Source organism: Temnothorax nylanderi, unplaced genomic scaffold (genome assembly GCF_030848795.1).
Source record: "Temnothorax nylanderi isolate EJ_2023f unplaced genomic scaffold, tnyl_v1.0 TNYL_tig0025_pilon, whole genome shotgun sequence".
Classification (NCBI taxonomy): Eukaryota; Metazoa; Arthropoda; class Insecta; order Hymenoptera; family Formicidae; genus Temnothorax; species Temnothorax nylanderi.
Window position 1 is genome coordinate 153,732 of NW_027249087.1, and position 24,569 is coordinate 178,300.

General features: G+C 37.4%; 2 protein-coding genes and 1 long non-coding RNA gene across 4 annotated transcripts; 2 read left to right on the forward strand and 1 right to left on the reverse strand.

Annotated features, from left to right (window-relative positions):
• The first annotated feature begins 201 nt into the window (after positions 1-201).
• LOC139769848 (uncharacterized) lies at positions 202-13,385 on the forward strand. The gene is made up of 2 exons (XR_011717636.1): positions 202-5,072; positions 8,859-13,385. It is a non-coding gene; the product is annotated as an uncharacterized lncRNA (long non-coding RNA).
• Positions 13,386-16,134: 2,749 nt separating this feature from the next.
• LOC139769846 (cobalamin trafficking protein CblD) lies at positions 16,135-18,034 on the forward strand. Its single transcript, XM_071701292.1, has 5 exons — positions 16,135-16,215; positions 16,320-16,458; positions 17,050-17,459; positions 17,581-17,797; positions 17,938-18,034. Exons 2-5 carry the CDS (start codon positions 16,320-16,322, stop codon positions 18,012-18,014), a joined length of 843 nt encoding a protein of 280 aa, XP_071557393.1. The 5' UTR covers positions 16,135-16,215; the 3' UTR covers positions 18,015-18,034.
• Positions 17,937-24,316, reverse strand: LOC139769845 (clavesin-1). Of its 2 annotated transcripts, none has more exons than XM_071701291.1 (5): positions 24,010-24,316; positions 21,013-21,412; positions 20,332-20,642; positions 20,147-20,240; positions 17,937-20,070 (listed from the first exon to the last, which is right to left on the reverse strand). In XM_071701291.1, exons 2-5 carry the CDS (start codon positions 21,407-21,409, stop codon positions 19,922-19,924), a joined length of 951 nt encoding a protein of 316 aa, XP_071557392.1. In that variant the 5' UTR covers positions 21,410-21,412; positions 24,010-24,316; the 3' UTR covers positions 17,937-19,921. The 2 variants fall into 2 exon arrangements, with proteins under 2 accessions (XP_071557392.1, XP_071557391.1); XM_071701290.1 differs by lacking the exon at positions 24,010-24,316 and adding an exon at positions 23,115-23,209.
• Positions 24,317-24,569: the final 253 nt, after the last annotated feature.

A 24,569-nucleotide genomic window follows, 5' to 3' on the forward strand; every position in this document is an offset into this window, starting at 1 on the left:
TTTGCATTAAGTAAACCAGGAAAAAAGATAGAGACAAGAGATAGAATGGAAATTTGAGACCTCGGATGTAATTTTAATTCATTTCTAGAAAAGTAGAAACTTTTTGGACTGACTATATGATAATCTATGTTAATTCGTTATGATAATCTATTTATATACACATATATATATATAATATATATATATATATATATATATATATATATGTATAATTCGTCTTTGTATGAAATACATGTAAAATTTCTTAGCCTTTTGGTCATAGACATTTAATTATACGAATTAAATCTATTTAGTAGCATATTAGAGTTGAAAATATAATAAACATCTTATTCTTGCTATCTCTATTACGCAAAATTATTTCTAAATTATCTTTGAGCGTTGAGCGTTGAGATATTTAAGAATTTATGGCATAAGAACCATTAACATAAATTTATGGTTTTAATAATCACTATATTAAAGCAATATGGTAGGATAATTAGTGGCGTATCATGGTAGTATATCGAAATTTCCGTTCTATTCAAGTCTGTTAAAAACATAATCTTAATAATCATCTTGTTATCATTTATTTTAGTATAATCCTACATTGTATTTATTACAAGCAATTTTATTTAATTTAAAAAGCCGAAGCACCTTTAAGTTTTCTTTATCGCGGTTAACAACCGACAGCCATTAAAGGAAAATTGAACATATCTCTGATTGTCATATTTGGGTCAAAGTAACGAGCATGCGTAAAGTAGAACGAACGCGATTCTAAGTAGAAAAGCAGATCCGGAATGATTTAAAGGGATCGTAATAAATCGTTATTAAAGCGATCCGAGGGATGAGATCAAATGCAACATGCAACGAATAGCATAAGTCGATGATCCGAGAACCTTTTAGCCTTAATTTCCGACAGTCGTGTATCTTTACGAAGCAGGTATCCGGTTAACGATGAACGGGAATACCTTATGTTTACATTAATAACAAACGCGAGCAATTTCCATCATCCGAAAACATTTACTTTGTATAATTAAGCATTATATTCTCATTAGATAAGAACTTAAATCGTATATCGTCTCTCGGTTCGTTACACGATCAGCCGCGAAATGCGAAAATGCGCAACTGTCGGAGAGTTAAACGAGGTAACGTATGCGTCGTGAAATACGCGAGGTCGTGAAAGATAAGTGGGTCGCCTCCCCCGACCACCGCGATTTTACCCGTTCCCTGAATTAAAGGGCTCTGATACCAGCGGCGAAACGCAACATAACACGACGCCAGCAGGCGAATCGAATCGTCGCTGCAAAAGGTCGTCCCATGCGACAAGCAATTAATTTCCTAACGATCTCGATACCGGCGATCGGATGACGTCGCAAATTCTCGCAGCGCGGAACGTTAACACCGGAAAAGGATCGACCTACGCTGAACTCGCGTTCGTAAACGAAAAAAATTAAAAAAGAGAGAAATCTCTCCGACGGAGGACTTGCCTCGCGAATACGAGTTCCATTCTCGCGCCGAGTACGTACAAGTGACAATTTGCATGAATGACGTTGAATTTTGAATCACTGATATAATACACAGATTATGTCTAAAGTTGCACATTTTTTCAGGCTACGGATATTTTGGTGAATTTGGAATTGTTCTTTTCTGAATATCCATGCTGTATTTCCAATTTATGTCACGTGCAACGTTTTGAGCTCTTGCAGTCTTTTGCGCGTCTCGATAAACAAGATGCAAAGTGAAATTTAGATAACGTAATCTCATATTAAATTTATTAACCAGGAATTAGATTCCGTGACTGCTGTTACAGCTGTTACGGTTGTAGGCGTAATAAAAAAAAAAAAGATTTTGATATTATATCACATCATCACAATAATACTAATGTTCCAGCGCGAATAAAACGGAATACTGTTCGTTTTTTCAACTTGACTTTTCTACATTTACGGGCGAATATATGCGACGCGTATGCGGGATACGCGAGACACTCTGCTAGATAATATAGGTATTAATTCTTTCCGCATTCCGCGTATAAATCCTCTGGCGCGGGCGTCGTGCCTGCCTGTCTCGTTGCCCACTTCAATTAGCTAAATTATACGTAGATGCCCTAAGGTGCGCCCTACAAAGCATCGAGCTGCATGCGTTACACATATATAGTTCGCTGCGACATGCAATATTTTTTTCGCGTTGGAATTTTTTCGCAACTGTTCACAACTGTATTATTCATTCCGCAACATTTGATAATCTCGCGACTGCAGCACACTATGCATACGTGTATATGTCCGTCCATATTTGGTTCTTTCATTTACAATACGTTACTTTAAATCTCTCTTTACTTCCACCTGTGTTTTTCTCTTTGCTTTTCTTTTGAAATTCTCGATTCCGTACAAGCGTACGCATCTACATTCGTGCACAATAAAAAAAACTCGAGAATTCTGCCCAAAATAATCCGTGAAAAGCAAACAATTGTGGAAAAAGAGAAAGATATCATTGTTATTGGATTTGCTTCATCTCTCAAATTTATCGGAAGATAAATCGAACGATAAACCATACTAAGTAAAAATAAATAAAAAAGAAATATAGTTTCCATTTTGATTGTCCGTAAGACATAACTCGAATTGTTATTACAAACGATACGGAACAGCGGATTTCTAGTATCTTTAATTGAGTAAACGTGTTACAACTGTCCGTACTTACTTATCTTCTACGAAGTTTCTTTTTTACGTTACAAATATAAAGCAATAATACGGAACACATTCTTTCAATATATTTCTCTCTCTACTAGAACTTTTAAATTAATTACGTCGCTGTTCTCCAGCGACGTAATATAATACTGTTTAATATCGCTAATGGTGACATTTCTTTTGCGGTAACTAAATACAGGTACGACCGCTGAAAATTATTATATGCATTTCCGTGTCGCGGAGTTCAGGAGCAACAAACTACTAATTCATGTAACTGGAAACGTATGACAAAGTAAATTGTGTAATTGTGTAAACCAATGATTTGGCGTTTTAAATAGAAGACTCTAATATTGTTTCGTTTTAATAAAAAAAAAACAAATTATAAACACATTCATGATATAAGGATTATTATCGATTAATTTTTTTCTTTCTTTGACCATTCCTTTTTTCCAAATAAATATCAATTATTTTAATGTATTATTGAATTTGTTATTGATATTATAATCTAATTTATTTTTTATTTAATTTGCAGTATTTGCTCGCTAATGTACTTATTATACCTCCTCGGATATTTAATCGCGTACACAGTTTTTAATACTGAAAAATTGATTTCTTTAAAAAATATTTAAATTTTCTTTCTCTCCCCCCTTCCTTCTTCTCTCCTCCCTTCTTCCCTCCCTCCGTCTGAAGTAAAAATAAAAATACGGAGTTTTAAATTACCTTCAGCATCTCATCAAATCGAAAGCTTATTATCATTATTATCAATAAATATAAGTATTTATTCGTGGAAAAGCGAATCGAACGTGCGTTTGCGGGAAACAGTTGCGAGAAATTCAGACGTTTAGAACTTTTGTTCCAGCCGTCGCGAAGCTGTCGCTTTGGAAAGTAAAGGACTTCTCACAAAAGACTTCCGATGCGATATAAACGATAAAATTGCGTCAAGTCAATGATTGATAATGTATATTTAAGATAACGTGACGTTTCATTGTTGTCGCGTCCAGCACGAAACTTAAACGTTTCTTGTATTCGAAATGTATTATTACGGAAGCAATTTTTACGGAAACGATTGTATTTGACCGTATCCGAGCGAACGCATAAAAGTCGGTCGCGCTCGATCGACGGCCGAAAAGAAAATCATTGTTCACGTCGCCATTGCAGCGACAACGGGGAATTCGGGGCCAATTTGTCGATCGTCTTTGTTCTCTCACCGAATGGCAGACGGTCGTTTGTAACTTTTGACACGCGAAACTCGCGAATAACTTTCTTGCTCGTGGTGTTATGTACATAACTTCTGCGGCGTTATTGTGAACCGAATACAAAGCGTGTGTTTCTCCGACGCATATTAAGGAGTCAATATTGGGAGACAGGTTCGCAGGAAAAAAAATGGTCCAAGTATCACTTACCTAAAACGAAGAGAACGGAATTTATATATAGTTCGGTGCGTATGTTAATAAATGGCAACGCTCTCTTGACACCACCCGTTTTAAAATATTGTAAAAGTACGTGGTGTTTTTTTTTTTTTTTATAGACATGTCTTCCATCGATTATCAGTCAAAATGTACTGACGAACATGCTACGCCGTAGTGCAGAAACGCAAACAGTTACGGCGATAATATCGGAAGAAACGAGTCGGATAATGATAAAAGTTGTAGCCAATGACGCGGTTAAAAGGATTGCCCTCTTGTTAAAAGGTGTTCGCGAACTTTCGGCGATGGGGCGTGATAGCACTATCGCGCCCCGGCTTCTCGGCAATTTAACGGCCACGGTAATGCTATACACCAAGGCGACGGGCTTAAGGCGGGTTAATAATTTAATACGAGCGCGTTATCTCGCGTGACTCGCTCACAGTTCATAATAGCGTAATATATTGCTGCTCGTAATATCGCACTCGGGTCCTCCTCGAGAATCGTCGTAGTAGCGAAGGAATCGATAGCACGCTTATATTCGTTTTCTATCGACGGCCCATTGTTCGCGACACCGAAGCGAATTCGAGTGGCGATCGATGGCTTCGTATCATCAGGCGCACGAATACGTCGGTTTCCCATATCGTCTTTCGTCTAGTTAGTCACGGAGGTCAGCTTTGTTTCGATAATGGAATCTTTTTAGCTTGTAATCGTTATCGTAATTGTATGCTATAAATTGCGTGTAATCGTTATCGCAATTTCTTGGAGACTCATTCCGACGGAATCATTAGTGAGCGTTTACTGTTGCGTTGTGCAACGTCGTTTGATACCTATTTTCTTTTTCCGATAATAACATTTTTTGTTGGCAAAAAAAGAACGCAAATAACGCCACTGAAAAAATATTTATCGCGAGTGTTAGTAGAACAAATAAAAATATCGTGTAAAAATATATTTCAAACGCAGGAGGCTGTTAAAAATATGGACCAAAATACAAATTGAGCAATTTGATGCGGTATGAAATAAAGGAATATTATTTTGTATTTTGGGAGCCAAATATGTATTTATGTCAAATGCACGCACTTGAAATATTACATTGCTCTGAGTATGCGCGAAATGTGTTTTGTATATTATTATGGCTATAAAAGACTGTACGGTAAATCTTTTAAACTTTGCTCGTTCGCATTTTACGCTTCATATTCCTCTTGCCTCCCTCGTTTAAAAAATGCAAATACGAGAATTTCACACTCCGACCGACGTTGCACGTTGCTTGTTCAATCGCACGCTGACCTTAATCCCTTAACGTCAGTATCCTTTCGCCGAGACGTAGAGAAGTGAACGACGAATAAAACGCTTGTTAGCCATACCAACAGGAATGAAATGACAAGAAGTTCTTACGAATGCTGGATTTGAATTGGAGCGTTATAAGAAGCGATACAACTGACATTAATTCATTTCTTTCCGTGGTGTATTCCGATAGAATTCTAATTGACTGAAGGACTTACAGCGAATTCAAACGTATGCCCTTGCAAGATTGATATGCAAGTCGCAAGTTATGCACGCGCGAAAAATTCGCGATAGCTTTATTTCGCATCTGGCACGATTTTTTTTTTATTCCTTTCGATTACGGATGAAATCTCGCGTTTCTCGATCTCCATAGAATCAAGCGTCAACGTACCAGCGGCGATTCTTGATTTAACATCTCGATAAATTTCAATTTGTAGCCGAATGACCTCTACGTTTACGCGACGACGGAAGTGCGACAAGCGCGATGCGAGATACATTTTGCCGCGGGTGTGCAGCACGGCGAAACTAAACTACCCGTCGAAGTAACACCGGTTTCAATTTCCGCGACGTATTTATATGCTTACGTGTAGCGTGCGTACTAATTACGATTGATACACGATAGCTCGTTAGCAAACTCCGATTGTCGATTTAGTCACTTCTCTCTCTCTCTCTCTCTCTCTCTCTCTCTCTCTCTCTCTCTCTCTCTCTCTCTCTCTCTCTCTCTCCTCTCTCTCTCTCTCTCTCTCTCTCTCTCTCTCTCTCTCTCTCTCTCTCTCTCTCTCTCTCTCTCTCTCTCTCTCTCTCTCTCTCTCTCTCTCTCTCTCTCTCTCTCTCTCTCTCTCTCTCTCTCTCTCTCTCTCTCTCTCTCTCTCTCTCTCTCTCTCTCTCTCTCTCTCTCTCTCTCTCTCTCTCTCTCCCCCTCCCCCCCTCTCTCTCTCTTCTCTCCCCCTCCCCCCCCTCTCTCTCTCTCTCTCTATCTTTCTATCTCTCTATATCTCTATATCTCTATAGCTATCTCTCTCTCTCTCTCTCAGAGCAGCGAAGAGAGAAGAACCGCGGCACATTGCCCGTAACTATTGATTGCCGTTTGCTATTGGGATATTGTCGCTTTGTATTAGGAGACGGTGAGTGGATCAAGTAGCATGTATACCTTATTAATTCGAAGCCCCGCGCACAGGAAAGGCGCACGCGATATTTATTTTTATAATGCTATATATGTATACATATGTATAGATATACATACACACACACAAACACACTTTCTTCCTACGCTACGTCGCGTTATCTTGATGTCTGTTCGCGTTTATTTACGTCAGTTGCTTTATATTCCATTTGCATAGCCGAGTCTATGCGCGTAACTCGCGATTTATCGTGCTTTTTCACGACAGACGAACGATAAATAGCGATCTCCAGCCTGAGAAAACGAAAGTACGAAAGTACGAAAGAAAGTTTTCCTCGGCTCGAGAATAGCTCGCGTTCGCCGCTATTTGCATTTAAAATTACTCGATCAAGTTGGAAGTACATGCGATTATACGCAAAGCGTTTTGTTCGCGACTTGCATGAATTTCTATTTTTATTTATCTTCTTTCTGCGTAGCTTGTTTATGTGATAACTGCGAGGCAAATGCAGCGAGAATTTGTTACGATATACATATGTCCACGAAAGGAATAACGCGATACGAATTTGAATTCTTTGACGCTTAGAACAATCAACGGATAAATATCAATTTCAATTCTTAAATCGTCGCAATTCGATATAACGGAATTTCTATGGCTACGAAGTCAATCAATGTAGAGCGAGATAACTCGAAAAGCGTTGGGGAAGACTTGTCGGAATAGATTTCAAAGCGCGGATTTGCGGTATTTCGCATAGCATCCGCGATTGCACATGAGGATCAAAGCATCGGTACGGTGTTGTCCCGCCAGACGAAACTATCGACAACTTGCGATCAGAAATGCCAGTCGCAATTACTGTCATACTAGATTACTAATTAGTGTCGGCATTACTTAAGGTAGCTTCGAACGACGACCGTTTTTGCCGCCGAACTCATACATTTATACTAAAAGCATATGTTTAAACGAGACACGAATGACGGGATACTTGGAAATTATCGAAGGCAATCTTGTGGCTATTTAACGTTTGTTAATGTTCGCGTTGTTGCAGAAAATATGTGAAGCAATAATAATATAACGTTCGAATTTGCGGGACGGTGTTTCGTTGATTAAACGGGGAAAAAGGAGAAAGGGATCGGGGTGATAAAGGAGATAATTAAAGAGCATATATGAGAGAAGTGCCGAAACGATTTAACAAGTAAAATTCGGTGAATGCGTATCGCTTGACTCTGACTCTATCAATGGCGATTAATCTATCGTGATATTAAGTATGAGTGCTTCGGAATGAAACATGGATTGCGTATACCTGCGTATTACTGAATATGTGATTTCGACAGTTAGTCCTTCTCAATACGACTATATACGAGAAAAAATTTTTAAATGATGCGAATTTTGTTTTTTAATTAGTTTACGATAAGCTAAAACATATGTGTATTCGCACAGCGAGAGCGAGGAGTTAAGAATTTTCTAAAATAATTTCTGACTTGTGCGCATTGAAGATTGATTAATAGGTGCTAAGAAGTCCTTGAACACATGTTTTTTTCCGATACTCTTGGATTAAGGAGATGGAATAATTCTCCGTTTAAAAAAACCGCCGAAGAAAATAATATCACTTTTGTGAGAAAATGCGCAATTGTGAGAGCTTTATGCGCCGATTTTTGCGCGGGGCTTTATAAGTACATAAATAGAGCATGTACTAAACGAATTAAGCGATTAATCGATTAACATGTCCAAAATGAATACGACTGATTGTTAAGCGTCTACCTTGGGCACTCGCTGGGATTTAAGATGGTCGATTCACCGCCGTAATCGCTAAAAAAAAAAAAGTTTCCCCGCGTGATCGTTGTCGTTAAATGACCGGTAATAATCGTTATGTAATAATTTCGAAATCAGTGATGCATCATCGCGATATTCGTCGTGTCAACATGCCCGCATGCGTGTAACGTCAATCTTTGTTTTATCACTATCGCGCGAGATGCACGATAAAATATGTCGAGGAAATAGCATTAACGGTATTTTCATGATGAAAAAGCGGCCTGAATCACTCCGAGAAAACAATCAACGGGCTTAAAAAAAAAGTGGAAAAACAGCGAGTACATATACGAGAGTTTGTAAACTAGATAAATATAAAATTACCGAATCTACATTCAACTACGGTAGAATTCAAAAGTTAAATATGAAATATAACGAAGCAAATAGCTCTTTTTACCATGTTATTACCAGCTCTTTTTACCACATTATTTTATTAAACATAAAGTCATTGGATTTAATGAGAACAAAATATGGATTCTTCGTAAAATAAAATTTTTTATCTGTTTAGATTTATAGATGTATATATTTAATTATACAAAATTATTTAATTATCCTATACTTCTTCCTTTGTATATTTTGTATTAGCGCAGAGACGAAAATGGCCGCAAAGTTCACGGGACCCAAACCCGTGTATTTTCTTTTGTCTAAATCGGAGTCCGTCTTTGGAAACCCGTATCGATTCAGTACCCGTACCGTTTCAATTGAATACGTTGAACAATAACGCTGAACAATGGACATGTAGAGTGTACGTATCAAAATGTGCCATCTCGAAAAGCAATTTTCATTATTTTCAATCAGTATTCCGCAAATTCGAATGGAGATTTAAACACCAGGGAGCGTAATGGAAATTTTATAAGAGATGCGATTGCCTTGTGAATTATAAATAAGGAACAGCACTTAACCTCGTAAAGAACGCTCGCCCGTGGGGGATACAAATATCGGGAGGTTTCATCGCCACCAACCCTCGTTTCTTCACCGCTCGTTATCCTCCAGTCATAAATAATGACGCCACTTATGTGTTTTAACCCTTTTTGTTCCTAATATCACTTTTTTGAAGCCAACATGTAGCAAAATCATTAAAATTTTCTCATTAAAGTTTCCTTGTTTCAAGAGTTCCATAATATCTAATTTTTATAAATTCGTCTATTCTATATAATTTAAATATAAAATCTATAATTTTTGTGAATTTATTTTACACATAAACACAAAGAAAGATAGAATTTTATTGTATATAGATCAGCTTTAAGGTAAGAGTAATGCTATATAGCTAAAAGAATTGATATTCGTATCTGTACTATTTCCAACTAAAATACAACACAAACAAGATAAGAAATAAAAATAAAAATTCGAAAGTTTGCGAGAATTCTATTATAAAATGTCACGGTTTGTTCCTCTATTTGTTATTCCATTTTTAAATTACAGATTTTGTTGAAATTACTTGAATTTAAAATATGTCATAAAAAACAACGTCAAGAGATTACAGGATTTTATATATTTGCATACTATAAATAAAAGGAGAAAGGTTTTTTATTCTAATTAAGCGTGAAAGACATGATGTCAAGATAATCAATATTGCTAATGTCATTGCAATTAATGGGTGAGCGCATGTGTGAAATAATTTCAGTATATTGGCAATAGACGTTTAGGAGATAACGATGCGTTTGGGAAACGAGGCAGACCTGACGAGGTAATTGCAAATGACGATTTTCCGTCCATCTAGCGCACGATTTTAACGAGGACGATCGCAACGCGGACGATCACGTTCCAGCGAAATTGTGCACGAGCATCGTGTATGCTCGATACAGTCGATACATCCCTTTTATCGACTCCCACCAGAGGATATCCCGGCAAAGTGCCGCGCATCGAGAGGTACGACGATAAAAAAAAAAAACACAATTGCCATACGATGGCCCTTGCATCTCGACGTCATTCCGGGCGCTTCTTTATTTCGGACAATAATTACTTAACTTAGAGATAATGATAATTTATCAATCGAGCGCAAATATCCCTCCGTTCTCCTCTTCTGATTTTCTTTGTGATTTTGCAGAAAATGAATCATTTAATTATGTAAATCTAAAATAACTCTTCTAATGCTTGCAAAAACTGTCGAGTGTTTATTGTGTGGCTTAATAATACATATACGAGAATGATATTGTCAAATAAGCACCTTTGAAGGAAATATAATAACCACTCGATAATTTTAATGCAGTAAAAAATTCCAGAATATAAAAATTTTCTCTTCAATGTATAATAAGATGATTTGACTTATGTAGACTGCAACTCTGTTATATATTTTATATAATATCTCATAGTTATTTTTACTTCTGTTATTTAAATTATTTCATGATTTAAATTTTATAAAAGTATCGCGGTAATTTAAAAAATTAAATAGATCGCAATGCACTGATCTGCGATTGCATTAACTATTGATTGATATATTTTGGTACATTTGAAATTTTGGTATGTACAGCTGAATACTTTTCCGTGCTTATGTATATTTTGCGCTTCATCAATTAATGTCAATCGCAAAATTTTCAGCCACGAACCGTATTTTGCGGTACGCCATGTAAACTCTCATTAATCTGGATGATAATAAAGAACTACCCATTGTGTGTGCATAATCGTATTAGGATAAATACTGTAATTATCCGTAATGAATGAAAATATCAATAGGTGTTTTAACCGTATGTACAATTATTTGCAATTGCCGGTAAGCAAACGTATAATTAACGTCGCTTTCGTTCTCGCGTGACATACATATATAATCGGCAAGAATTTTCGTCGATAGAAATTTGCGCGATCGTGTTTCCGCCAGAGTCCGAGATAAAATCGCAGCCGGCAGAGGACGATTGAAGACGCAAGGGTCTCGCGCGCGTGCACGAATTATCTATTACATAGATTTAGGTTTAGGAAACGCTGATTGCCAGGTACGCCGTATGCTAATACAGGACACGACAGAATGAGGCGGTATTCGCGCGTACCGGCGCACTGACGAATATATTGCGGACCATAGCCTAGCGATTAGGCGATTTCACAAATCGATGTTATATATCTGTACCTGTACCATGTAAGAGGTATAAAAAAGAAAAGAAAAAAAGATGAAAAAAAGAGTAACGCGACATCGGCCCCGGGGTTCGGCCGAGAATTTTCTTGTCTCTTTCCATGTAATGTAATCGTACTTGTACCAATTGTCCCGACACCACATAGTGATTTAAATAGCGATTAACTAATGTAATACACCGATCAAATGGGAATACGACGTATTCCGTTATTTTTCTCTTAAGGCAACGGTTTTCAAAGCTCCAGCGCCATTCCTTACATATACATATATATACACACATACACACGCAAAGAAAAAACGTTCGTGAATTTTCTACGGATTTTCCATGAATTTTTCCACAAGAAGGAATTCCATTCCCTCTTTTCGTAAAATAATTTATGCAAATATTTGCCATAGTACTTATTCCATTCGACCAAACATGGCGATCGTTGCTCGAGAATTACCTGGCTTTTGCCGCACGGTAGCGAAATGCCGGGCTTTGGAAAACGCTGTCTTAAGACGGCTCTTAGGCGTGCGACTACAAGGGACTATATTCCGTTCCAGAAAGTTTTCGGGATCGATAAAGTACCATCGACGTGCCGTCCCGTCCTTCTCGTGATTCACTTTTGGGAACGATTCGTGGACATATTGCCTTGTCGTATTAATGATAAGTACGTGAGAAAACATTTCGAGCGATATAAAGCGAATTATAAGAACGCCGAACCTCCCGACCAAGTTATGATATCGTGCGAATAAACGTCGTGGGAAATTGCGAGCGCGAATTAATAGATGTTCAAGTAACACGAAATACCCCGTTTAATGTTCAACGTTTAACACGCAGTGTATAATTAATATATGTAATATATAAAAGAAATTTTCATGGAGAAAATCAAAAGTAGTAAGTAAAACACACACACACACACACGTGATAAATAAAGAAGGACAGTTTTGTTAAAGTTATCGAATTTTACAAGAAATATTGTTATATCCAAAAATATTATATACTCCCATATATTACGTTAAAACTCTTTAATCTGTTTTTCTCTTCTTCACGAAAAGCTGATACTTATAATATATTTTTTATCAAACCAATTATAAGATTTACTTACAAAAAAGTGCTTCTCCTAACTAAGAGAAATTTTATGTACGTGTTAAAAGCTACATTTATCATTCTCGTTAAAATTTCTATTAACATAAGAAATCTTTTAGCTGTTGGAGTTTACAGCAATTATTCCTCTTGCGTTAAAATTTCCGTTTTTTTTTTTGGACGAACCTTCTGTTTTGCCATGCGTATACGCCACGTGCGTTTTAGGTATAAACGTTTCTATACAACTTACCGTAATTTCATCTCGTATGTATCCGGTCGAAATGTCCACGAATCGTCGACGCATCCGGAAGCTCCGTTGCGACCAGTCGTCCTTTTTTCGTCACTGACGTCGAACCGACGGATCGAATTTTAAACCTGCGAAGAACGCACGTGCTTAGAAAACTGCATAAAGGGGCGATTGTTCGTTCGACGACAGAAACAGAGAGAGAGAAAAAATGGGGACGAGAAAATGATTCCGACGGGTGCTCCGCTATTGCGAATATTTGAGGGGAAAATGCGAAAAAAAAGTTCAATTTTTGGACACCAAGTGGAGAACGTCCACGTGATTCCATTGACGAGGAATAATTCGACGTGTTAGTTTCTTACGATGTTTTTATCCCGTGTATTAGATCTTTATATATACATATATAGACACATACACATACATATATATATATATATATATACACACACATACACACACAGAAACGCAAAGTACATACACGAGCTACGTCTCCCGTATAGCGTGTAACGTGACGTATTTATGTGAATTTTGTCATTTTACTAAGAACGAATGTATTTGCCGTATAATTCAAGAGGAAGAGAAAACCCAACTTATTATAATGCCGCATAATATATATTATATATATATACATCTAGTTCCCGCGCATGGCGTTTTATTTCACGAGATACCAAACTTTTTCAGATTATCACGACCCAGTAAAGAATGTAACTGTAAAGTATAATCAATAAAGAATTTTTGCCTAATAATCCGAGAGCGTTCCGTGCACCCGCGGTGCTGGTTACAGTATCGATCTTTCCGGCTCCTCGATAGCCGATCTCCGACACCTTAACTTTCCTTACAGCAAAAGCGCGAACGGGAAGTGCATTTCGTTTTTATTGATTTCTTTTCAACATTAAGCTGTAGAATAGATTATAGCAGAACTTAATTAGACCACGTAGAATAATTTATGAGGATCAATTATTATTCCTATTCTTATTAATCTTACTCTATATATAGGGAAATCTTTTGAAATATGTATATGCTCAAACGGTGCGGATAAATTTTACGTTCATTCTCAGTGAAAGATAATACGATTCTTTTAAATATTTTATTACAAAATCAAAGTGATGAAAAGTTTTTCTACGAGGGTTAAGAACCAGAAGTAACATCGATCTAACAGATCAGATATGATGTACAGAGAAAAATATTCTTAATTTGAAAATATCTTTCAATGTGGAAATCTTGAAGTGAGATTATATTGCGTTAAACGCAACATATAAAGAAAAGTTTGCTTGAATGAATTTAAGTCACTGTATATAGTTCAATCAAGAGAAAGAGTTGAAATAAAAAATCGAAATTCTTATAAGAAAATTATAGATTGTTGCATATATACGAAACAATGAACGCGTTAATTCGATGTACAAGTTTCAATTTAACACGTCTTTTTTTCTGTGCGCATCAACTCAGGTTCAGTCATACGAAAAAAAAAACAAATTTTCTATATGACTCCAATTATAATAATTACAAGAAATATCATTTAATTGACGTAATATGAGAAAAAAGGAAAATATATATTGAGATTCGTGCTTCCAGATGTGAAGATAAGCAAGAGAATTACACACGTAAGGATTTAATGGGATTAATTTTTCTCATCATTTTTCACTTCGCTTTCATTTTCGTTATACGGTTAGTGCCGCTTGTTATTAGGGTTTTTGCAATACCGTCTTTCAGATACGGTAAACGTATTTGAATTATATTATAGATACGTTCACCGTCTAAATTCACATTATCGGTCGAAGGGCGAAACTGCGCATGCACATCGTTCACCGTAACGCTATTCAGATAACGTCCGACGTTATTTTTTGAAAGAATAATAAGGTTTAGGGCCAAGGCACATAACATTGCGTAGCGACTAACGATATACGACGGTAACGCACAAGCTTATTTGGCGTATATTCTGACTGTCAGTAATACGCCAAATAAGCTTGTGCGTTACTTATTACGTCCACACTACGATTATTCGACTGTCGTATATCGCTACGCAAATATTTATATGCTTTGGCCCTATTACGATTACCGTCGACGCCATGATTACCATAACGAAATCCCTAATGTGAATTTAGACGGTGAACGTATCTATATATAATTCAGATATGTACGTTTACCATATCTGAGACGGTATTGCAAAAACTCCCTATTATTAATCAAGGTAAACCTCATCAACGTCGATTCGGAAATGTTGTACTTTCGTTAGCAGGCAAATAACATAGCAACGCAGAGAGAACTAATTATGAAACGATGCCGTATACGTACCTAACGGCGATCGCGTGCCATCGCGCTTTCGTGCCGGCAGGACGAATCTCGGGAATCTCGGGATACGATCCTCTCGCGAGGACGCATTTCCCGAGCTGGAATGGATATCGCGATATCGACGTGCAATAGCGATTGCACTCGCGTTTTACGACGAACGACTTATTGTCGCGCGCGCGGGACTCGCTTTTATGCGAGAAAAATCGCGAGGAAAACGCGCCGGCCGACGCGCGACGACTCGGCTGACCACTCCGCCATTTAATTGTCGCGACTATGACCGCGGTGTCCGCGGTTCAAAAATCTATCGAACCCGCGTCGACGCGATTCTCGAAGCGTCAAAATGGCGGAAGCAACAAGCACCGACAAGTACTGAATTATGAAAAGAGTGTAAAATTTTTTATGTTTTTACGAATATTGGAAATAGTCGATGTAGCGAATAATCGGTCGCGATTATCCTTTTTTTTTTTAAATCGGTTCTCTCATTAAAGATAATATCTATTGAATTAAACTATCGACATAATAGTTGCTTTCCATTTACACTCAAGTGATCTGAGTCACTCAGTTATGTGAGTATTTTATACTCAGGTAAGATATGTCATTTTGTATTTACCTGCTTATTTTGGTGACAAAGCTATCGCATAGCTCACATAGCCTCACTTTTAATGTGAGTTTATTAGATTCATTAAAGCACATGGTCTCGATTGTGGATAAAAACTCAGTTGAATCTCACTTGCCAGCATGCAAAAAGAACGTGCATTTAACTGAGTTATGACGTGTCACAAGTGAGAATTATCTGAGTTTTGATGTAAGTGGAAAGCAACTGATATCGCAGTTACTTTATCCCGATCCTGAATATATTCGCCCGCGTTGATAGATCGAGCGTTCGTAACCATCCGGGACGATAATACAAGATAATACGGGAAACGACGGGCAGAGACGGCAGATCCGATTTTCAATCGATGCGAACGACGCCGCGACGTGTCGATTTTACGCACTTTATCTCTGATTTTTTAATTCGTGAAAAGGAGCACAGAGCGCGCCGAATTTTTGCTCGATGAATCGCAAGTAATAATCGAAGGTTTCGTTGCAGACGGTCGGCAGGTGGCAGCATCTGCCGCGTGACGGGCAACACGTCAACAAGCGATATGTTACAAATAAAGAATACAGATATATAGGTGATACACATATTTTCCTTCTCGTGACCGAGCGTGCGAGGAATCCAAATCCCCCCCCCCCCCCCACGTAAATCGCGTTTTATTCCCAAACGATGTACTGCTGCTCGTAACGGTAACGAATGCTGCTCGCCCGAGCGGAAGGTGGTGGTGGCGGTTCGCGCTCCGCGCTTCCCCGATCGATTCGCGAATGTTAACCTGCGAAACGCTAACTTCCAGATGCTCTGCGTAAAACACAGCAGGAGGCACGGCGTCTCGTTGCTGTTCAATCTCATCCCGAGGGCTCTCTATTCGCGTCGCAGCGACAGGAGCACGAGTTCCTACAAGATCGTCAAGTCCAACGGCGACACCCTGGACGGTGAGTAACCTCGCCGACCTTCGTCGTGTTATCGGTGAAAAAGCGCGACATCACGGAGCCGCGAGCTCTACAGGAATTCTGTACTTTTATCCGAGATCCTTAAAAATCGCTTGTCAATCGAATCAATTTTAACTCATAATTGTCTCAAACTGGAAAAGCTGTACGCATTGTACATTCTGTAAAGTTGATTTTAATTATGATTAGATATGGATTTTAGGAAATAAAGTTAAAAAATACTGGGTTTATTTGTACGTGACGATTGTTAAGCGTGACAATAAATATCTAGCTTAATTTATTGGATCATAACCTCTCGCTGTCATTACTTGTTGTAGAGTTTGTTCTTTGTGTGTAGGTTAACTGTTCATTTCATCTTTACTCTTTTTTCTGCCCAACATCTAATTATACGCCTATTTCTTTTGAAATGTAAAAAGTGTAACAGTAGCTGCAAAAGACAGACTTATAACTAGGTCTTACACCTACTGCAAAACCTGTAAAAGCGCTTTGATTGAATTTTTAATTTTATTACAAGCCATCGAAAGTACGTTTCTTAAGTTACGTTTATTATTTATTGAATATGTTGTAAAAAAGCAGATATTGACAACAGCGTTTTGGGGGTCAATTCCAACTGGGAGTTGTTAACGCCAAGAGGCTTTAGATTCTATCTTCCTGGGAGCGTAGGACCCGCTTGGTTAGATGCCACAACCACTGCCCAAATTAAGACTCAATTCGTCAAGTTATACGACGATGAAGAGTTTATGGAACCCTTGAACAATAAAGATAGGTATCAAAATGATGTAGAAAATTGGAAAGCAATACGGCCGACGTTGGACTGCGTGGCGCAAGAATGTCCTATTCTTCTGCGAAAAAGCATAGAGGAACTATTCCCGGGATGCTTAGACGTGACTATGTCACACCTCACTATTATAACTATTAGTCAAAAGGCAAATATCAAGTCGATGAAATGGCGTAAAGAAGCGGAAACAGAGAAACTTGCCAAATATGTAAGTAATTGTACGATAACTTGTTTGTAAGTCTAAATGTATAGTAAATATGTATCATAAATCTAAATATATATACTCAGAGGAAACATATTTTAACATTTTTACATTATTAGATCATTAGTTTGTTCTAGCAGCCTCCGACATATGTACAAAGCTCAAAATGATCGGTTACTGGGCAGACTTTATTAATCCCTTTAGTGGACAACCCTACCTAAGTCCACGGAAGGGCGCCAATCTATATGAGACCGACGAACGATTTCGCTGCGTAGGATTTAAAGTACAACAGAGAAATAATTGCAGAATTATTGTGTCTGATAATAGTCTACAAAATTTTATTGGTGCGTATACGACTGTGTATGACCATACGTAATGTGTACGCGATTGATAACAATCTGCGACAATCAAGATACGAATATCTGTTTATACGAAGACATTTATAATATCTGATTTACATTGCGGCGTTTCTTCTCAATTTCAGGAAGTCTTTACACTACAGCGCCAGCAAGCACAGAGTTTTTAAAACAAATAATAAACGTTGATAACGAGGCTCAATAAATATGTGTATATACAAGGAAGAGCGTGTAGTTCACTTATATTATAAACAATTCTCTATTATTGAAGTTTTAAAAAGTCTCTTACGCATTTGTGACCAATTGAGGTGTTTGACTATAAGGCGAACGTGACTCGCCAAATTTGACTTCGTATTACGATGGCTATATATTGATACATCCTCAATAAAATGCGAGTGCGCTTTATTTCTTCTTTATTTCTTTGATTTTTCTTCACTAGATAAACATTTGTTAGTTTATGAGACTTAGAAGAAAAATCAATATACTTTACGTTGTTATTAAATAAATTATAGATTTCAGACCTCTTATCTGGAGAATACCCTTTCTTGATAGTCATAGATAAAATATATATTTTTTTATTTAGGCAATATTGGTATAAATAGACAAAATTGCTTATAAAACTGTTATTCTTATCACATATCGTTATTCTCCCTTCAAGCTAATGAACATTAAACATGTAACATATATTCAAGCTTGCGTATTCATCAAAAACTCGGCACAAGTGTCTATCTTCCGTAAACATCATCAATCTACATGTTAGAAAAATAAATCAAAATTACATAGTCACATTTTGCATGTTAAATACACGCGAGATTACGCAAAAGCGATTCAAGCAGCAATTCACAACACGATTATCATTATATAAAGTAAATTATCATTATATAAACTAAACATATCTAGATAATTATTATATGTAATTACGCTTTATGAATTCACGGGAAAATCTTTTATAAAGCTGCAGAGTTCCGTCATTCACTGAACATGACAATACAGGTTTCCCCCGCAATCCGAAAATAGAGCGTTCCTATGAAATCTTTTGTAAGCTGAAATGGCATAAAGTGAAAAAATAATTGTCGTTAATTTATAGGGTAAACTTTTTTTGTAAAAAAAATTCTCTCTTCGGACTTCTTTCAGTTGGCGAAAACGGATACTGATGTAGGTCTTTCGTAAAAACGAAGTTGCGTAAAGCAAACTTTCAAGAAGCGGGGGATACCTGTACTATAACACACGTAACAAATGTTATATAACAAACATTTATGAGTTACTAATTTCACATTCAACTCTTTATATATTTTCTTAACAACTTTGTCTTCTACTTCGAATATATAAAACTTGTTCATTATAACGACGGGTTCGCGAATGCGTGTTTCGTAACACGTCTTATTGCGCAAAGGCGAGGAACGATAAAAATTCCACTTTAGACGATCTACAATCCTGTTATTAAAATTGAGAAAACCTGAAGAATCAGAACATACATGCAGGATAAGCAATTATAAATGCAAACGCGTTAAATTTCCATTCTGAAATCTGGCGTAAATTAAAGATCATTTAAAGTATCCTTAAGAGCGTGTCAAGCCACAATTTATCTTAAAGTAGTCAAGGTAATGACTTATAGGTCATAGGTAACTTGATACCACCGGCGGAACGAGCATCAACTCGTATACGTTACATCAGAATCCTAACTGTTACAGAGAAAACTTATGTACAAAATAACGGGTACTATTCACACACTTCGAGGTATTATTATATCAATATCAAAGTAAATTCTTTTGTTTCGTATACCGGCCTGATTGTACCACAACATTACTTAATGTTATCCATAATTAATTAAATTGATTTTTTTCAATGGTTTATACTACAAACAGAATCTAGAGAGAAACAGCTAAGAATAACTAGTCAAAATCAATTAACTAAGATTGTTTATGCGTTTATAAATCGCTCACACATTGCGTTTAACGTGCTCACGATTCTTATGTTACAATAATATATTTCTTTTTGGTAAAACAATTGTTAATACGACGTGTAATCACATAATATAGAAATAACTGTTTAAGTGAGGTGCCAGCAGTGTAAGATTGTATTTTGTAAGATCATAGTAGAGATAGATTGCTCTTAGTCGACCTCTAACTTTCGGAACGAACCGGATATTCCGCCAAATTCTTCATTAGCTTCTTGATATTCTTTCGGTGATATTTCAATGTACATGTCGTCGAGGGCCTTGAGCTCATCTTTCTTCTTTTTCAGCTCCTTCTTAAATTCGTCTGAAAGAGAGATAGCGCGTTAAAGGAACGAAACTATTTAAACCTACTCAAGAACGTGAAAGGAAGATCCTCGTACCGATCATTTCCGAGAGCGGAACTTCCCCGCCGTATTCCTTTGGCAGTATCTTCGGATCCACCACTGCATGTAGTTCCTCTATATTTCGGTGTATCTACCAACATCACGAACGATTTGTCGGACATGCAAATTTACATGCAGCCGTATTTATCATAACGAAATTTGCCACTTCGCGATATATTTACCAAGACGCGGGACTTAAGTTTGTCGTTCAGTAGAGAGACGCCGAATTCGAGGATCTTCGCCACGCTGCTGGGAATATTGATGAGATGCGTCTCCTTGTGACGTGCTGGCATGCTGTTCTGTATGCACCTCACCATATTCCGCATGTCCGTGAAGGACCATGTGGTGAAATGGTTCATGGTCAATCCCGCCTCATCATTGAGATACGTGTAGCCGTAGACCTGACTTTTCTCATCGTCCATCAAGGTCTCTACCAATATGCTGTGGACCCGGGCCATGTGCGTCGATGTGTATTTGCTAGGGTCGAAACGCCCTTAAAACCGGAAGAGATAAAGTAGAGTGAATATACATATAATATGCATGGAGACTAATTACCTGAAACTAAGGAACAGAAATAGTGGGCCATAATAATAATATCGAGCACCAATAATTAAGAATTTTGTGGCAGAGCCGAGTGGTTCACAATACAATGAATTAAATACTAGCGATTGGAAACATGAAAATAAACTACTGTGTTCACATCAACGATGAATATCGTAGACAAATGCTACCTAAAGACTTTGCTAAATGCAGAAAAGAATGATTCTCTCTGATTAGCATGAACAAGAGACAGTTTAATCGAACGTCGTTTAATCACGTCTTAAATTAATCTTCATTTTTTTATACTCTTGGGATTGTTATACCTGCACACGACATTAACACTTTTCGACCGTGTTGATCTCGCTTCAGCATTGGTACCACATAGCCGTCATCGATGATAGCCGCGATTTCTGGGTCATCGATGTCGAGCTTCTGGAACCAGTGAGAATGGAGTTGCCTAATGGTGAGATAACGTTCCAGCATCTCCTGCGCCATCGGCAGGCTGAACTTCTTCGTCCTGAGAAATCTCAGCAGGAACAACGAGTCGGTCCTGCACCTCTTGATCGCGGGATGTTTCTCGATCCAATGGCGAAATTGCTCCAGCGCCTGTTCCCTCGTGTTGTCATCCTCGCGTAACTCCAGCCTGGCCGTTTCCAACGCGTCTGCATCCAGAGTAGTCTTATACTCGTCATATTTCTTCTGCTGTCCTTCTATCACCATCGTCTGAAAAATAATTGGAATTAGAACTTGATAACCCAACTGGATGGCTCTCACGTCTCGACTGAATAACATTATCCCGGCACTCTCTACATCTCGAAAACTAGCATGTATATATTTTAATTCACGAAAATGTATAATAAATCGATCGAGCTAGTTGATTAAATCGAAGATCTAAAGCTTGATCTATAATAGTTGATATTAGAATATTTGATCGAATATCAAATAGAAAAAGAGCATCACATACGAACACACACGTATTATCATAACTTAAAATTTGCTTTTTTTTTTGCGAAATTAGTATACCGATTTTTATAAATATTAAATATTTTTACATAATTTGTAATATTGAATTAATATACAACAAAAAATAACGTTTGTCATATAAACGATAAAAAAATAATGAATAAAAGATGAGAAAATCGAAATAGGAATCATGGTAAAATTATTCCGGGTCGCTAGCAGCTTATATGATATGGAGCATAAAGAGAAAGCGTCGCGTAGCGCATCCAGATATTACGACGTGTAGTCAGACAAAGAATTATGTTAATCATCATAACAAGGATATGTAAAGCATTACGTTTAACATGATTTATTTAAAATGATAATATTTTCTCTTCTCTCTAGTGTATTCTGATAAAATACATGTACGTGTTTTACGCGCCACGAATGAATTAAATCCCGTAAACAATATATTTAATACAGAGGTGTATCCTAATAAGTGGGACGCACTTCAGCAGTCAATAAGAGACACAAAAAATGAAAAAAGTTCATATAAACATATGTCCTATTTGACGTTGTTTCCGAGTTATAGCCGTTTTTGTGCTCCAGTAATTTACAGTTGTTTACCTTCATAGGAGAAGTGCTCGAAATGGTCATATTTGGTTTGTATTTATAAACAATGCTCAATATCTCCAGAATATTTCTCAACCTTGTTGATTGTATACATTCTATTAAGTGAATTATTAAGTGCTTCTAGCAAGAGAACGAACTGAAGTGAGTAAGCTCAATCAATGGAATGTGTGAAATCAACAAAGTCGGGAAATATTCAGGAGATATTGAGCACTGTCTCCTATCCACTGTTGAAGTGCGTCCCACTTATTAGGATACACCCTGTATAATTATTACTGAAAATTTTGCCATGTATAACTCTCAGTACAAAAAAATATGAACAAAAGAAGATTTATTTCAAATTCTTCAATAACTTTTCTATATTGTAGAAACGAGTAAGAAAAATAATTTAAATTGTACCCACACAATAAGCTTTCAATAATATCAACTGTTGCATAATCAAAGTGATTTTGAAGCAAATGCATCATTTTAACACACACACAACTTTAAAATCAATTGCACCGAGAAGAAATTTTCTTATTTTATTATTCAGCTTGTATGGTGCATATAGGCTGTATATTATATAAGATGTTTAACTAACTTCCGGTTAGTTAAATTTCTTATATAATACATCTCGCAGAAAGAGACAGAGGAGCCTTTGTTAACTTTTGAATCGATAGGAATGCTAACAGAAGTATTCCTTCTAAAAAATGTAAAGACTTTTACTTTTTTTTTTACAATTTAGGGATCCTTGAGCGCATCCGGAAGCTATTAGCCGGCGACAATTATAATTCCCCGCGAGTGTGCGATGGTTAAAAGCGATTCGCGAAACGAAAGTGAGACATCGGGAGGAAGTAAGTGAACGAAGGGGCCTCACCGCTGCGCACACAACGAGAACACGCGCGTTTCGCGACGTGCTATATTCACCGAGCGCTCGAATCCGACTTTCTATCCTATCACGACACCTAAAGCGCAAATGCCGCAATAGCATAAACGCGATATCGCGTTTCTATCCAAAAGCATCACTATGAGAGAACGGTGTTGCGATCTCGTGGCATTGACGAGATTTTTTTTTACAGTAAGTAAATTATGCGCAATTTGCTTAGTTTGCTGAGTGATGATTTCCAATGCAGATTTAATTGCCAATTGCCTTGAAAATTTTCAGTTTTTGCGTCTGTTACACGGTTGTACGTCATTTAAAGCGTTATTATTGTTTAACGAGTTATACTCTGTTTAACGTTACTGCGAAAGGTCTCTTTTACTGCCGACGGGAGAGACAGCACTATATCGTGAGAATATTATCTCGCGAACTTGATGGACGGGTTACATTGATCCACTTTTACCACTCGCGCTCGCCGAACACTTCTGCAACGGATATAACGAGAGTTAATTCTCCATTCGCGAGAAGAAGCTCTAAATTGCGCCTTACACAAGCCGTAATTCGATCTTTCGATTAAACCATCAACTTCATAGATCCGGTCTTTTGCTTTTAAATGTACGCTTTCTCTCCCTTCAGATGTTTTCCTTTCCACCCCGTATACGAAGTTCAATCCGCACTTAAATGATACTATTTCTTCTCGATTAATTTATTACAGAAGACAAACTTGTTCTAAAATGTCCTTGCATTCTCATTTAATTATTTCCATATGTCTGAAAATCTGTTTCCTTTAATTTCGTCATCGCGTTCATTCAGAGTTGCACATAATTTATGTGTTACGAAAAGTTTTTCTAATTAGTAACTGTCCACTTATTAGCAAACTAATAATTAATACTTGATATTGCTGTTTCCAGTTTCCTCCTTCCGCGATGATCGCTCTGTTCCTCTTCTTTCTTCGCCTTTCTTGAAGGGAGCTTCAATTGTTGCTTAATTGAGTTCTTTCAAGTCGAAGTCATCTAGCCGATTGAGACTTTTGGCCGGTGGGCGTCGCACTATTTTGATTCCACTTGGTGAGCCGGTTTGGAAAATGGATTTATTCGCGAACGTTGAAGATATGACGGCAAATTTTAACGCACGGTCACCAGGTCCGAAATGAGTAAGATGTCGACTGTTAGACGGTGCACGCCAAAGTAACCCGGTTGCTCGGCCGGCTGGTCAATTTAAGTAGGGATCGTCGTGGTGGTGCTAACTCTCGACGTGGACGGACACTCAGGACCTTCACCTACATCTTGTAAGCGCTCTCCGTCTCTCAAGAGCGAGAGATAGTATCGGGAAGTATTTTCGCATTTTTTACCGCCGTGAGTACAGGTGAGTAATTTCAAAATACCTAAAATACCTAATACATGTGACAGTTACTAAAAACTCTGAAAGATCTGCATTTCTGATTTCAATAAA